This window comes from Micromys minutus, assembly GCF_963924665.1.
Source record: "Micromys minutus genome assembly, chromosome: 14".
Taxonomy (NCBI): Eukaryota; Metazoa; Chordata; class Mammalia; order Rodentia; family Muridae; genus Micromys; species Micromys minutus.
Window position 1 is genome coordinate 16,214,672 of NC_137983.1, and position 13,214 is coordinate 16,227,885.

Below are 13,214 nucleotides of genomic sequence, written 5' to 3' on the forward strand. Positions count from 1 at the left end.
ATGTCTCTGGCATGTACTAAAGATCAGCCAGGTCTTACCAGGGCCTGGCTTTCCCAGGAGCCTTGGTTTTGCTGAGAAACAACTATCTGAAGCATTCCCAGAAAATCCCCAACAGCTGCCTGAACATTCTTGACCAGAGTAGTCACATTTGAACACTCCTGACCTTAGCAGCAGTTGGAACCTGAATGCTTCTGATCAGTCTCCAGAATTTCCATAGTTACCCACCTGGCTAATCCAGTGCTTGAGTTCTCCCACCGAATTTTCCTCTATGGAATCTAACAACCTGTTTCAGCTTGCTTCTTTCTTATCCATAGAGTTTGGCTGTGTTCAGTGGTGTCTTGATGTACCTACTTACAAGCTAACTATTTGTTGAACCACACACACACACACACAAAAACAGCAATGCTTTCTAGCTGAGTTATGGTTAAGACACCAAGTTATTTATTATTTAAATACATCCAAGACTGGGTGTGTCATTATATACCCAGACTGTGGTAGTCAGTAGTTACATTTCTTCAAAGCTACTTCTTCTGTGTCCTTCATTGTTTCTTTCACTTCTGTCACAGGTTTTGGAATGACCTCACAGAATTTTCCACTTTGCTTCACATGGATTTTGCTATGTGGATGGACATCATTGCCTGATTTTGCTGGGACATTTAAAGTAACAAAGAATCAATTTGTGGTTATGAAATATCTATACCACGGTCACTATCTCTCTAATATTCATAATACCAAGTCTGTGAATTAATTATAATCAATGAATTGATAAACAGAATGTTTAAATCATACATCTCATACATATCATGTGTGTGTGTGTGTTACCTCCTCCAAAATTTATTAGCAATGCCTAAAAATATCCAGGGTTTATTTTGGTGCACTTGCTATGACTCGTGTATTTTTAGATATTGCTTCAGAAGGCAGCTGAGCAAACAGAGACATGATTTTGTACTTAGCTTTGGCAAATATGCATGGCTCATAGCACAGTTTATACATCTCTGGTTACTCTGTCATCCCATTTGGGTGCCCAGACTCCAGGTCATTCTATTCTAATAAGATGGGCCAGTGGCAACTGAGAAATCTGCCTTTGTTATCCCTTCAGACAACATTTGGGCAAATTTGAGTATAACATTTTAAAATATGAACTTGTTTTCAGTGTTACTTGGGATTTGGTATTTCAGAGAACAGCCTGTAACTTCAGTGAGATTATGACCAAAGCCAAACAGCAAAGTTCCTGGAGTGTAGAACTTGTTTCTCCTCCTTTTATTAACTTTCAGCTGATGAAGTCTGACATTAAGGAATAGTTCACATTCATTTCATCAAAAACAACTGAACTGGAATTAGTTGAATTAAAACAAATGTTCAAAATAGTTTCCATATATTAAATTACACAAATCAAATTTACACCATTCCTTTGTGGCTAGAGTAAGAATCGAAGTAGCTAGAACAGGATTAAGAATCATAAAAAGTGATAGTATGTGTTCAGCATCCCATTCAAATTGGCCTTATCCAGTGAGGGCATTCTTGGTCAAACCCATAAGCTATTTTGAAAAAAAAAAAAAACCCACAGGTCTTAAAGGCCAAATAGAGTCACTAACAGCAACACTGGAGGAAGAGGTGAGGATAGGTACCCAGCACTTCATTTTTCAAATAGGAAAAACATTTCATTCTCCATGAAGTGCTTTCTGGAGTAGTGAGAAGTGGCCATGTTCATTCCCTTGTTTCTTTTGTGTTTTATTTTCTGATTGATATCTTTAGGCACAGCATCTCACTATGCAGTTCAAACTCTAACGACTACCTCAGCCTGACAAGTGATGGATTTAAACACAGACAGAAACCACCTTGCCTAGCTTGGCATTCAGTTTTTCTAAACACTTGGATGATCTTTTAGAGGGTCACAGAGTAAAGAGTCATAGTCAGATTCTTTGATTCTGATTCTGAATTGACTTTGGCAGTTGAATTAGAATGTAGCCTTTGGGTTCTTGTTTTCTTTTGTTGCAGTTAACTAGGTGTCAGGCTGTCTTGGGTAAGGTTCCTACTGTGGTGATGAAATGAAATGAGCAGAAAAACATGGAGAGAAAACGGGCTTAATTTGTTCACAGTTCCATATATCAGCTCATCAAGAGTAAGAGCAGGAACTCAAGCAGTGCAAGAACCTGGAGGCAGGAGCTGCTCCAGAGGCCACGAAAGGGTGTTGCTTACTGGCTTGCTTCCCATAGCTTGCTCACCCTGCTTTGTTATAGAATCCAGGATCACCAACCCACCCCAAGCATGGCACCACCCACCAGGGCTGGGCTTTCACTCATAAATCACTAATTAACAAAATGCCTTTTTAGGCTTGCCCACGGCCCAGTCTTACAGGGGCATTTTCTCAAATTAAGGCTCCCACCTCTCTTAGGACTATAGCCTTTGGCAAGTTGACATAAAACTAGCTAGCACAACACAGGCCCAGTTGTAAGTTTTTAATTAATGAATTAATTAACTCATGTGTGTACCACTGTGGGAATCCGGAGGTCCAGCAGTCTGAATGCTATTCTCTTTCTTACACAGGAAGCAAACCATGCTGAGTGAGAATCCACTGCTTCCTTCCAACATTTCCCATCCCCAGTCAGATCCAACAGCCATAAGCAAAAAGAAGCAAGGAGATGAGGATGAAGCCAAACTCTCCTGTGGTCCTCTCCCATTCTATAACTCTTCCCAATTCTTCCTCCTAGTTCTATACTGTCCCAACGGACAGCGCTACCAGGCTGTAGCCTTTATTATAATTCTCAGTCACATGGAGGAGGCTTAGGGAAGTTGAAAGACAGAGGCATTCCTAGAATCCAAAGGGAAAATCTGTATGTCTGCTGGATTCTAACATACTAAGTGCTGTATGTTTCAGGTTGATGATGAGTTAGGGTGATTGATGGGCAGCATTGTGTATGGATATTACAATCTGGGCTCTGAAGGATATTTGTTCTACAAAGACATTAAACAAAGCAAAACTGAATAAAAAGTAATTTAGGAGTTTTTATAAAGGATTGAGATGTTTTGAAAAAAATAATCACAGTGCGTATTAGTATATTAAATGCTTCCAGAAGTCATAATTTGTTTTCAATAGATCTATTGAGATTGTTTTACCATATGTGATGGAGAAAAGAAATATCCCCTACCTATTAAAATTTTACACTTAAAGAAACTTTTTTCAACACAAACAAGTATGTTCTATAGTGAATTTGCTAATATTTTAGAATTGTCAGATACAATGCAGATTACATGTAAGCAAATGTTCAAGATAAGCATTACCTTTTAGGTGAAAATAGATAATAAGCAAATATGCTATTCATTGTAGCAAGGTATGGTGGTAAATGTCTGTACCACTGACACTGAGAAAGCTGAGCAGGAAGACTGCGATAAATAAAGGGCCAGTAAAAGAAGTCACAACAAGGCAAAAGGGAAAGTGGGCAAACATGTCTGTTCTGTATAGTTTATCAAAAACAGGAACAACACCAACAAAAAAAAATCCCAAAAACCTCGAATTCCATTATATGTTCTTGTGTCTAGAAAAACTGTTTAGATTTTTCCAGCCATCAAAATGTAAAAAAAGAAAAAAAAAAAAAAAAAAAAAAAAGAAAAAAGCTTTTTTAACTGATTAGCTACACAGTACCTGGGTGCGAGCTAACCTTGTTCTCACTGACTGTGGTTTGTTGTAATTCACAGGTTTCTGTGATGACAGGTTTAATTAAGTGTCCCCTTGTCTTTCTGCTTCTGGGACATTCAGATCTCCAAGTATCTTCCAGTCACCTCTGTACTGGCTCATTACCCAGCTGTGGGTAATAAATTTTGAGCTTGGTGAAGCATCCCTTACTTCAAGCAGATACACTTGAGGATATATGAGAACTCAGACTGTTTGTGGAATGTGTGTTGGGGAAGAAAGACCTTTGACTATGTCACTCCACTTGTCAAGAAGTAGGAAAACACTAAGTTAATACCTTATTGTAAGATGAAGTTCAATCCAACCATTTAACTTCTTATAAAACTTTAAAGGAACAGTCTTAAAGGCTCAGCAGACAAAAGAAAAAAAGAACCAAAAAAAAAAAAAAAAAAAAAAACTTACATAAAGAAGTCACTGCTTTTTCCTTTAAAACTCTTGGTTTCCCTCTGCGCCTGTAGCTATGGGCAGGAAGACGGTCGATTGTGATTTCTCCGACTGTTGGTTTGACATCAAACCACCCTATAAAATACAAACACCAAAGGCATTTTTTAAAAAATTCATAACAATTAATAGCTCCATGCTGTGAATTTAACTCAGATCCTCAGGAAGATCAGCCAGTGCCCTTAATTTCTGAGCCACATCTCTCTATTCCTGCCCCACTGATAAGCTTTGATGAGCAAAGTAGTCACTGTATTTTAAAATGTTACTTTAAAAGTAGTATCTTTATGTTTCTGTGATTTTGTATTTTGTTGCTTGCATTTGTTTACTTGAATGTATGTGTGTATGTGGCTGGGGGGGTGAGTATCATGGAAATCAGAGAAAGGTTTCCAAGAGTCAGCTCTCTCCTTGTGGATCGAGCCCAAGTCATCACGCTTTGTGACACACTTCCTTCCCCACAGAGACTTCTAAGTGGCCCCTTCTGTTTTAATATGGTTTAATTAGAAATTTACATTAAAAGATAAATCATAACTCATTCCAACAATCTTTTTGGGAATGAATACACCTGAGCCATCATTACACAGCTCAAAATAAATCTCATAGGGCCTCTCAGCTCTCCCTCCGCTGCTGCCCAGAGCATCCTACGAAGACATTGACAACAGTAAGTTGGTTTTACCTATTTCTGCTGTTCATGTAAATAAATCAAGCTGCGTCTATTTTGTTTTGCTTTCTTGACAAAATTATTTTCACATTTTTCAAATTGTTTTTAAACTTACCCTATAAGTTGTAGAATTCGAACGTTTTCTCTTTACCCCTGACGGCCCTGTCTATCCTTGTAGCTTATCTTACAGCAAGTTTACCCACTCCTCACTCGTGCTCTCGGGGTGAGGTGGGGGAACAAACAAACAAAAAAGCAAATCCACCCTCAGGAGCATTCCTAGAACAATCACTAACAGCATATTTGGGGATAGATTTTAAACAAAAAGAAAAATATTATAATCAAAAGCACCAAAAATCAAGATGAGCTCACTGAAAAGTCTCAGCCTGTTAAAAGGCACAGGTGAACGGGGAGAAGTGATGTCACAGTTTTCCTCTAACCTTGTGTCATGGGGTCTGCATAGAGCCCTAAACACACACACACACACACACACACACACACACACACACACAGGCATGCACACTCTCTCTCACACACACTCTCACACACACAGACACACATACACGCATGCTTACACACACACTCAAGCACACTCACACACTTATAAAATAAAGTAATACGAATCACCATAGGAGACTTGAATATTGATTATTTAAAGAGGGAGAAAAATGATCGTGGTTGTATGAAAGCACGTTCAAAAGAAAACAATATACAAGAATAAAGATGGACTTTTAAATAAGATGAAACATTCAGTAGGGTCTGGTTGCTTGTTTTAAAAGTAACCTAGCTGGGATGTGAGACTCATGTCTTGTGCTCCGAGCTTTTGTTTTTATGTGTCATTTTGTTTGTCTTTTTTAATTTGCCTGCTCTTTAGAGAGAGGGAAGGAATGTATGGAGTTGAAAGTTAGAAGGGTAGGGAGGATCTGGGAAGGGATGTTGGAAAACTGAAATCAGGATGTATTATATGAAAAGAACCATTTTCAAAAACGGGAGGAAAGACAAAGAGGAAAGGGGGGTTGAGTGAGGGGAATTGTATCAAAATATGTTATAAAAAGTATACTTTTCAATAAAAGCAAAGAAGATCAAGAGATTCTCTGAAAGACAACAAAACAACAAAAGTAAAGAAACCCACTTAGCATAAGGCATAGAGATATAACTACAAGGTATCAAACTTGCCTAGAATATAAAACCCTAGACTCAATTGCTAAGACAACACACACATATTATGCAAACACAAGTGTGTATGTGTGTGGCCAAAATTGAGAATAACCTGATAACACACATAGCTCACTTAACTTTGTTTTAATTAAGGAAACTTCCAGCAAAAGCAAGAAGGCATTGCTTTCTGTGGGAGGAAGGTATGGTGAATTCAGTCAAGAAGGGGAAGGTATTGGCAATACTCCATGTTTTAAGCTTCATCAAGATGACAAGTGCTTAACCCGTTCATCAGCTTTTTAAATTGTTCCTGTATCATATGCATGGGTGTGGGACACATTTTGCAGTAAACTTGTAATGTTTAAAACACACACATTTCAAATATAAAATTCTGCCAAAGGATTAATGACTCCTATTCTTGTTTGCTCACAAATTCATGAATACGGCCAGAGACCATAACAAGTAAAAGAAGAGAAACAATATAGGAGTCTGAAAAATGAACACAGTAGGGGGTTGACAAAACCCCACAATGCATTCACCACGCAGGCTATGCAAATAGCCCATGTAAAGAAGAATTCAAGGTGTAGACACCCGCCTTCCAGATACTTGAGAGAAAATGGCTCTTTCCTTCAGGAAATATAGTTCAAAAAAAGAATGATTCTAATGACATGTATGTTTCTTGCATAGTTGAAACGCTCAGTTTTCTATGTGTGAAATACGGGGAGTGGATAAGGAAAGCCAGTGACTGGGTGGGACGAGGGAGGTGGACAGGGAGAGATCTGAGGAGGTCAGAGGATGGAGGATGAAGGTCATGGCAACATGGAGGCTCCCAAGGATCAGAAATACACAGGTAGGATTGATTGGAGTTAAATAGCTATGAACATTAAGGATTTTATAGGTCTACTATCACATATAGAAGGTCAGTTTGTATCTTTGTCTATTTGATGTAATCTTGTTGTGTAGAGGGTTTGTGGATTGAGAGTTGAACATATAAATCTGTATGAAAAGTTATCAGGCTGTAAAGTTGTATTTATGTGGGATTTGGGCGTAGAAAAACACCCCGGGACAGAGGCAGAGAATAGGTAGTAGAAAACTGTCAGGGTAGGGAGTGTGAGGCTCCATATCAGGGTTGAGCCTGAGGAGTGAGGTCACAGGGCCAGTAATACACCATATTTTATGTTTTAATATTTCCTGCAACAAGAGGCAAAAAGGGAGCTAATGCTAAAGACAGAATACTTCTTTCACCACCAGCCTGGGACAACTGATGGGCAGTGTGACAATAGTTGAGAGGACTTAATTATTTGGGTAAGCCTTTGGAAACCCGCCTTCCATCTGCATAGCAACAAATACACTGTGAAGAAAGAGATCTCTGACCATTTTCTTCCCAATAGCATCCAGAGTGAATCATGATGAATCCAAGCTTTTCCCAGCAGCTTAAGAATTACTTTAGTCAAATGATCCTGCTCTCTTGAGTTGATATGTGTTTTCTGCAAAAGTTTAATCAATAGACTGACAAATTTTGTTCTATCCCTATGTAACTTGTGCTTCTACAAAAATGAATAGACTGAAAAGTAATCCAATCCAGTGATAATAAATCATTTACTGCATGATATTCTCTCATTTCAGCTTAGGAAGAACCTTGCTGATTTCAAAAGCACTCACCCTATCTGGAGGGAAGGCTTACCTGGATTCAATTTTCGGCTCAATTTTCTTTGCAGCATTTGCAAAAGGAAGAGGAATTCTATCTTGAGTTCATTGCTGAGTATATTAGGATTGCTTAGTAGTTCTGATAACCTAATGTTATTTTTAATAGACTTGGATACTGTACTCCTGGGAACGAGGGGCAAGCGCATTTGGTAACTATAGTCTGTGAAATTAGCGAAATCATCCTGGATAGTTCTAATTCTGGAAATAAGAAACAAAATATTGTTGGCAACCATGTCTTAGCAGTGAGCTACAAAATTTTACATTAAATTATTAGAAATTATTTACATTAAATTGTTAGAAAATTTCAAACTACTTACTCTTGATGTGTTAGTAAAGTGTAAATCTCCTGAATCAGTATCTCAGGCACCCCAGCCTTACAGTGAATTGTTCCATGAATTAGTTCCTTAGGTAGTTTAATTTTTTTTTTCGCTAAAAACTTTAATAATAGAAAGAAAATATTTCATCATCAGAAGTTATAGAAAAATAATCAAATGCTATGAATTTACTTTAGCCAACTGTTTTCTCTTTTGAACTATTTTTATGTTAATTATCAACATTCACTCTTGTTATTCAAGAAAGCCACTAAGTGTCATATATTAAGTTTCATAGTTTACTTACAGTTTGGTAATGTAAACAACTGGAATTTGACTAATCAGTTATATCCTAAACTTGACAGAGCCTGCCTCTATCTATCTCTCTGTCTCTCTGTCTCTCTCACACACACATGTGCACACACAGAGAGATATATAGTGTACTTTCTAAAACAAACTTCACAGTAAACTCTTTTAATTTGGTGCCTTACCTTCTCAATTTGTGCCCAGTTATCCAACTTGACTTTTAATGAGGTACCATTTTCAAAGGATGATAATTGAAGGTCCCAGGGGTAATAGATACAGAATATCTCTGCAACTAGGTAGCCATTTGAAAAATCCCTAATACATAACAATAAGAAAACGGAGGGGGTGTAGTTAAGATAATTATATGACTAATGGTAAATGAATTATATGAACAAACTATCTGAAAAATTTGTATTGGTTCATTTCTCTGAGAAGGACTGTCAATAGGAAAGCAGTTTGCTAAAATTGCTAAGGCTTTGGTGCTCCTTTAATGAATCTTCCTGGTTATTAGATTTAACAATGTTGCCGAGTAATTAAAATGCTTATTGAAAGTTTCACAGATGTTTGAAAAACCTGATGCAGGCATTATTAGTTTTCCTGCAAAAGACCTACGATTTTCATTATTATGGAATTTTGTTCACATTCTATAGTAACAGCTAGCGCCAGTTACATTCACTGTAGTTTCCGTTAAACAGCAGCTTTTAAAAAAAAAATCAACTAGATATATTTTCTAAAGGAGGGTAATACCTTTACTTGGTTAATACCAACAAAACAAAAACCTTGTCTTACATGATTATCAAAGCATTACGGATTAGCTTAACTCTACAATTTAATGATCAATGAAGAAAATGTTACTCTTTTTTTTTTTTTCTGGAGCTGCCTGTCTCGATGTGTATGCCTTGTGGCATTAGTGAGCAAACAGTTGGAGGGGGGTTGGGGGGTGTCTCAATGAGGAGCAAAACCAAGGCCAGGGGCCTTTAATTCCAGGATTAGAGGAGCCAGAACTGAGCGCTGCAGGCTGCCTAGGGGAGGGTGGGACCTGGGGAGGGGAGGGTGAATCACTTGGTCCAGTCTGGCTTCTGCACCTGGTGACATTCCTAGGGAAGAAGCTGAGATCCAGGCCCTGGAGCCAGCGCAGGACAGAACGACACAAGCGGGAGCTCCTCGGGGGATGTGGATACACCAGGCATTTCTTAGGCTTCTTTCCGGCGGGAACTTTTGGTGGTGTAGGTAAGGCTGCCTTGGTTGATTCTGCCGCCGGTAAACACTCCTCTGCCTGGCCGGCGGCAGCCATGGTGCTTTGTGGGTTTCTATGACAACAGACCAGCTGTGTGCTGATTGGGTGGGGAATGGAGGCTCCAGCGTCGAGGGGTGTGGGGCTTCTGCCTCTAAGAATCCTGTTAGTAAAGTTTAGGATGTGACTCAGTGTATTGGGGTCAGCAATCTCCTGATCAGCTGAACTTTAACAGTCTGAGGAACTTAACTCGAAGACAGAGCTTTAAGTGTTACTTGCTGGTTTCACTTGCACTATGCCTATAAATCTTTCTATATCCATCCTGGTTCACATTTTTTATTGTACGTATTATGGTCTGCCAGCCAAAAGCCATTGTTCAGGAAAACATTTTGAAGAGGAATGTGAGAAAGCTCTAGAAGACAGTGAAAGAAGCTGTTTGGGGGAGGGGAGGGACGTGGGAGATACAACTGGAAACCACAGAAAGTTTGTTTTAAGAAGAAAACAAAACTTTAAAACTTATATCTATTTCCTTAATGATCACATAAAATGTACATTAAAGTCACATAGTATTTTAAAACAATTTATAGATTACATTCATATACTTTATGAAATCCTGGGATGGATTAATTTCATTCAACAAATATTAAGTTTTTCTTCTATGCCAATAACTGATGTAGACATTTGTATTTTATTTGTGAATGATGCAGAATATGAAAAATCATTGCAAAGTGGTCATAGCAATTGCAAATTAAATAACTATGCAGAAAGATAATAGTATCCCTTTATATCTCTATAGCAAGAATATATTCAGTGTTGAATAATAATACATATCCCACGCGTAAGACATGAGCTGGATCTTGGTGGTGCTATGTAATATTTTATTGAATGCTTATTTGGATATTTGATTATTTATAAAACTAATGTGACTTTGTACATGGTTAAAATGAGGGTTGGGGAGAAAGCTCAGATGGTTAAAGTACTAGCTACTAAACCTCATTTCTTCAGTTTGTTCAAAGATAGAGGGAGAAAACCAACTACTCAAGTTGTCATTTGACAACACATGTCCACATGGTACATAATTACCCATACAAACCCACACAGGAAAAAAAAATGTGATTCTTAAAGAGTAGACATGAAAGAAAGCAAACATGAAGGGATATGTTTCCTCTCTGCCCGCTGATATGTCTTATCAATGACTCATTCCTTTAATGACTGCTTTTAAGAAACTATCTTAAGCTATGAAGTAGACCATCACTGTCAACTGTTCTAGTTCCTACTTTTGCAGGACCAATGCCCATGTGTGAGCCTCTCTATCATATGCAGTAACCCTGATATGGGCTTTTCCACTTCGGAGACTCCTTAGGATGTACAGATACATAAGTGACATGAGCTGCCATGCTTGTATGTGTATATGTGTATGTGTATATGATGTATATGTATATACATAAAAGTACACATACATACACATATTCCATATATAACATAGAAATATACAGACATATCCACGTAACTACACTAATATTTTTCAGTCAAGCCTATGAATTGGTTCTTCTAATTAGCTCTATGACTTTGATCAAGATTATATATATATGTGTGTGTGTGTGTGTGTGTGTGTGTGTGTGTGTGTGTGTGTGTGTATGTGTATGTGTTGTGTGTGTGTGTGTGTGTGTGTGTGTGTGTGTATACATGTGTATTTGGGTCTGGGAATCACCACCCAACCCACTCAAATGCCAATCTCAGTCAAATAGGGATACAATGATTTACTGAATGCCACATCCCAAAACTGATCAGGGCAACATTCCAGGAGCTGAACTGCCACCTTGAGTTAAGATCCTACAGGGTTTTTAAGCCTAAGATCCAAAAAATTTGTGCCAAGTTATTCCACCAATCAGGATTTAGAGATAGGGGATTTCCTCAGGAACAGGTCTTTGTTGTATATGTATCATTCTCCCATCGATTGGGGAATACAACTGTAGCAGGGGACTTGCTTTGTCTAACATTCCTGTCTTAACTTGCCAACCAGGATGTCAGTTACCCATGTACATGTCTCTTTTTTGCCAAGTAGGATCTCAGTTCCCATAGAGGTCTTCTAGCGATACAGGTGTCTCTCTTTACATCAGGGTCCATCCAGGGGCAGCTTATCAAAGCAAATACCATAAAAACTTATACACAGGTGCAGGAAGTGCTGCTGGGTGGTTGCTTTGAGTCCAAACTTACTGTAACTATACAAAGCAGCTCTACTAACTGCTATCATGATTGGTTTCCAAGAGCACAGAATATAACAAAATATGTAATCAACTTGGCCATGAGAAAGTTTTCCAGTAACAGCAGAAACAATATATGAGAAAGTTTCCTTATAATATTAATAACAGCACAAACTAGCAGGCTAGACAGGTGACAGTTACCTAGGCCTAAATATTATTACATAGATCCTAACACACATATATATGTACATTAAGCATTAAATATATAATACATTATATATATATATGTATATAGTGTGTATGTGTGTGTGTGTGTGTAAGTGTGTAGGCCAAGTGGGCTGTATTACCAGACAGGCATACATAAGACCTGGGGAGATTAAGTGAGTTCAGATGTGGAGAGCATTTTGGAGCCACTGGACAGTTGGTGGCGGGAATTTTTTACATCACCATGGACAATCAGAAGCTGGTCAAGGTAGAAATCTGACTCTGGTCCTATACTCAGGAAACTGGCCTGGATTAAAAACATTTGCATTTGAAGTTCAGGGCAGAACACTTAGAAGTGAAGGTCTGGGCAGGACTTTTATACTTGTAGCTCAGGGCAGGTTGAGCAGATGTAGGTGTGGCAGTCTCTTTGTCTCTTGGGATGCCCACTTGTCCCTGATCTTCACACCTGGCCTCCAGAAAAAAAATTTTTTTTTTTAATTTGATGAGTGAATTACTTTATTTGCTGAAAATTAAGAAAACAGTATAATCTGACAGTTATTTCAAAGTAAATCTCAAAATACATGTAAATAAGAATAAAATTTTATGAAAATAACTGGATAAATGTGAAATGGTTTATCAATAAAATATTATAGAAATAATAAATTTGAACTTGTGTGAATAATGTACACTTACATATTATCACTTTTTTTTATAATTTAAATTTCGAACCTTTATAAGACAAATAGTTTTGTACAATTCTGTCCCTTAAAAACATTCATTACAATCTTATTCATGAACAGATGCACTTCATTCCTTTGGAATATCCCTTTCCTCTCCTCCTCTTTCAACTTCCTAGACCTTTCCCTACCTATCTCTATCCTCTCCAACCATGTATCACCTTAATGTAAATCTACATACATCTACTCTTACATTTTTTTTTCAAAAATTTCCATAAAATATGCTATCAGTATATTTATTCAAGACACTGTTGGGCGAACGCATTATTAAACTATAGAAGAGTGAATTTGTTCAATCAGACAATAAGCCAAAATTTCACAAGTTTTCTCTGACACTTATAAAAACCCAGACCTGAAATGTTATTTTCAGTTTTTTTACCCCTTGATCCATATACTTTGTCTTTATATAACCAATGGGTTTCCTCTGCATATTCTCTAGTTTCATACAGCTGGCCTACTGATAGTTTTCCTATTACAGACTGCTTCATGTTAAGAGTTATTCAAATCCATTGCATTTCCTCCAGAAAAATTTTTACAGGATTTTTGATTATTAACTTGTTTGTTCCCTG

General features: G+C 37.7%; 1 protein-coding gene across 1 annotated transcript; it reads right to left on the reverse strand.

Moving 5' to 3' along the window:
• Nucleotides 1-498: 498 nt before the first annotated feature.
• SPATA4 (spermatogenesis associated 4) lies at nucleotides 499-9,560 on the reverse strand (the record flags this gene model as incomplete). The annotated part of the gene is made up of 6 exons (XM_080928612.1): nucleotides 499-647; nucleotides 4,094-4,210; nucleotides 7,627-7,847; nucleotides 7,967-8,085; nucleotides 8,452-8,581; nucleotides 9,352-9,560. 6 exons carry the CDS (start codon nucleotides 9,558-9,560, stop codon nucleotides 499-501), a joined length of 945 nt encoding a protein of 314 aa, XP_080784738.1.
• Between the last annotated feature and the right edge of the window lie 3,654 nt (nucleotides 9,561-13,214).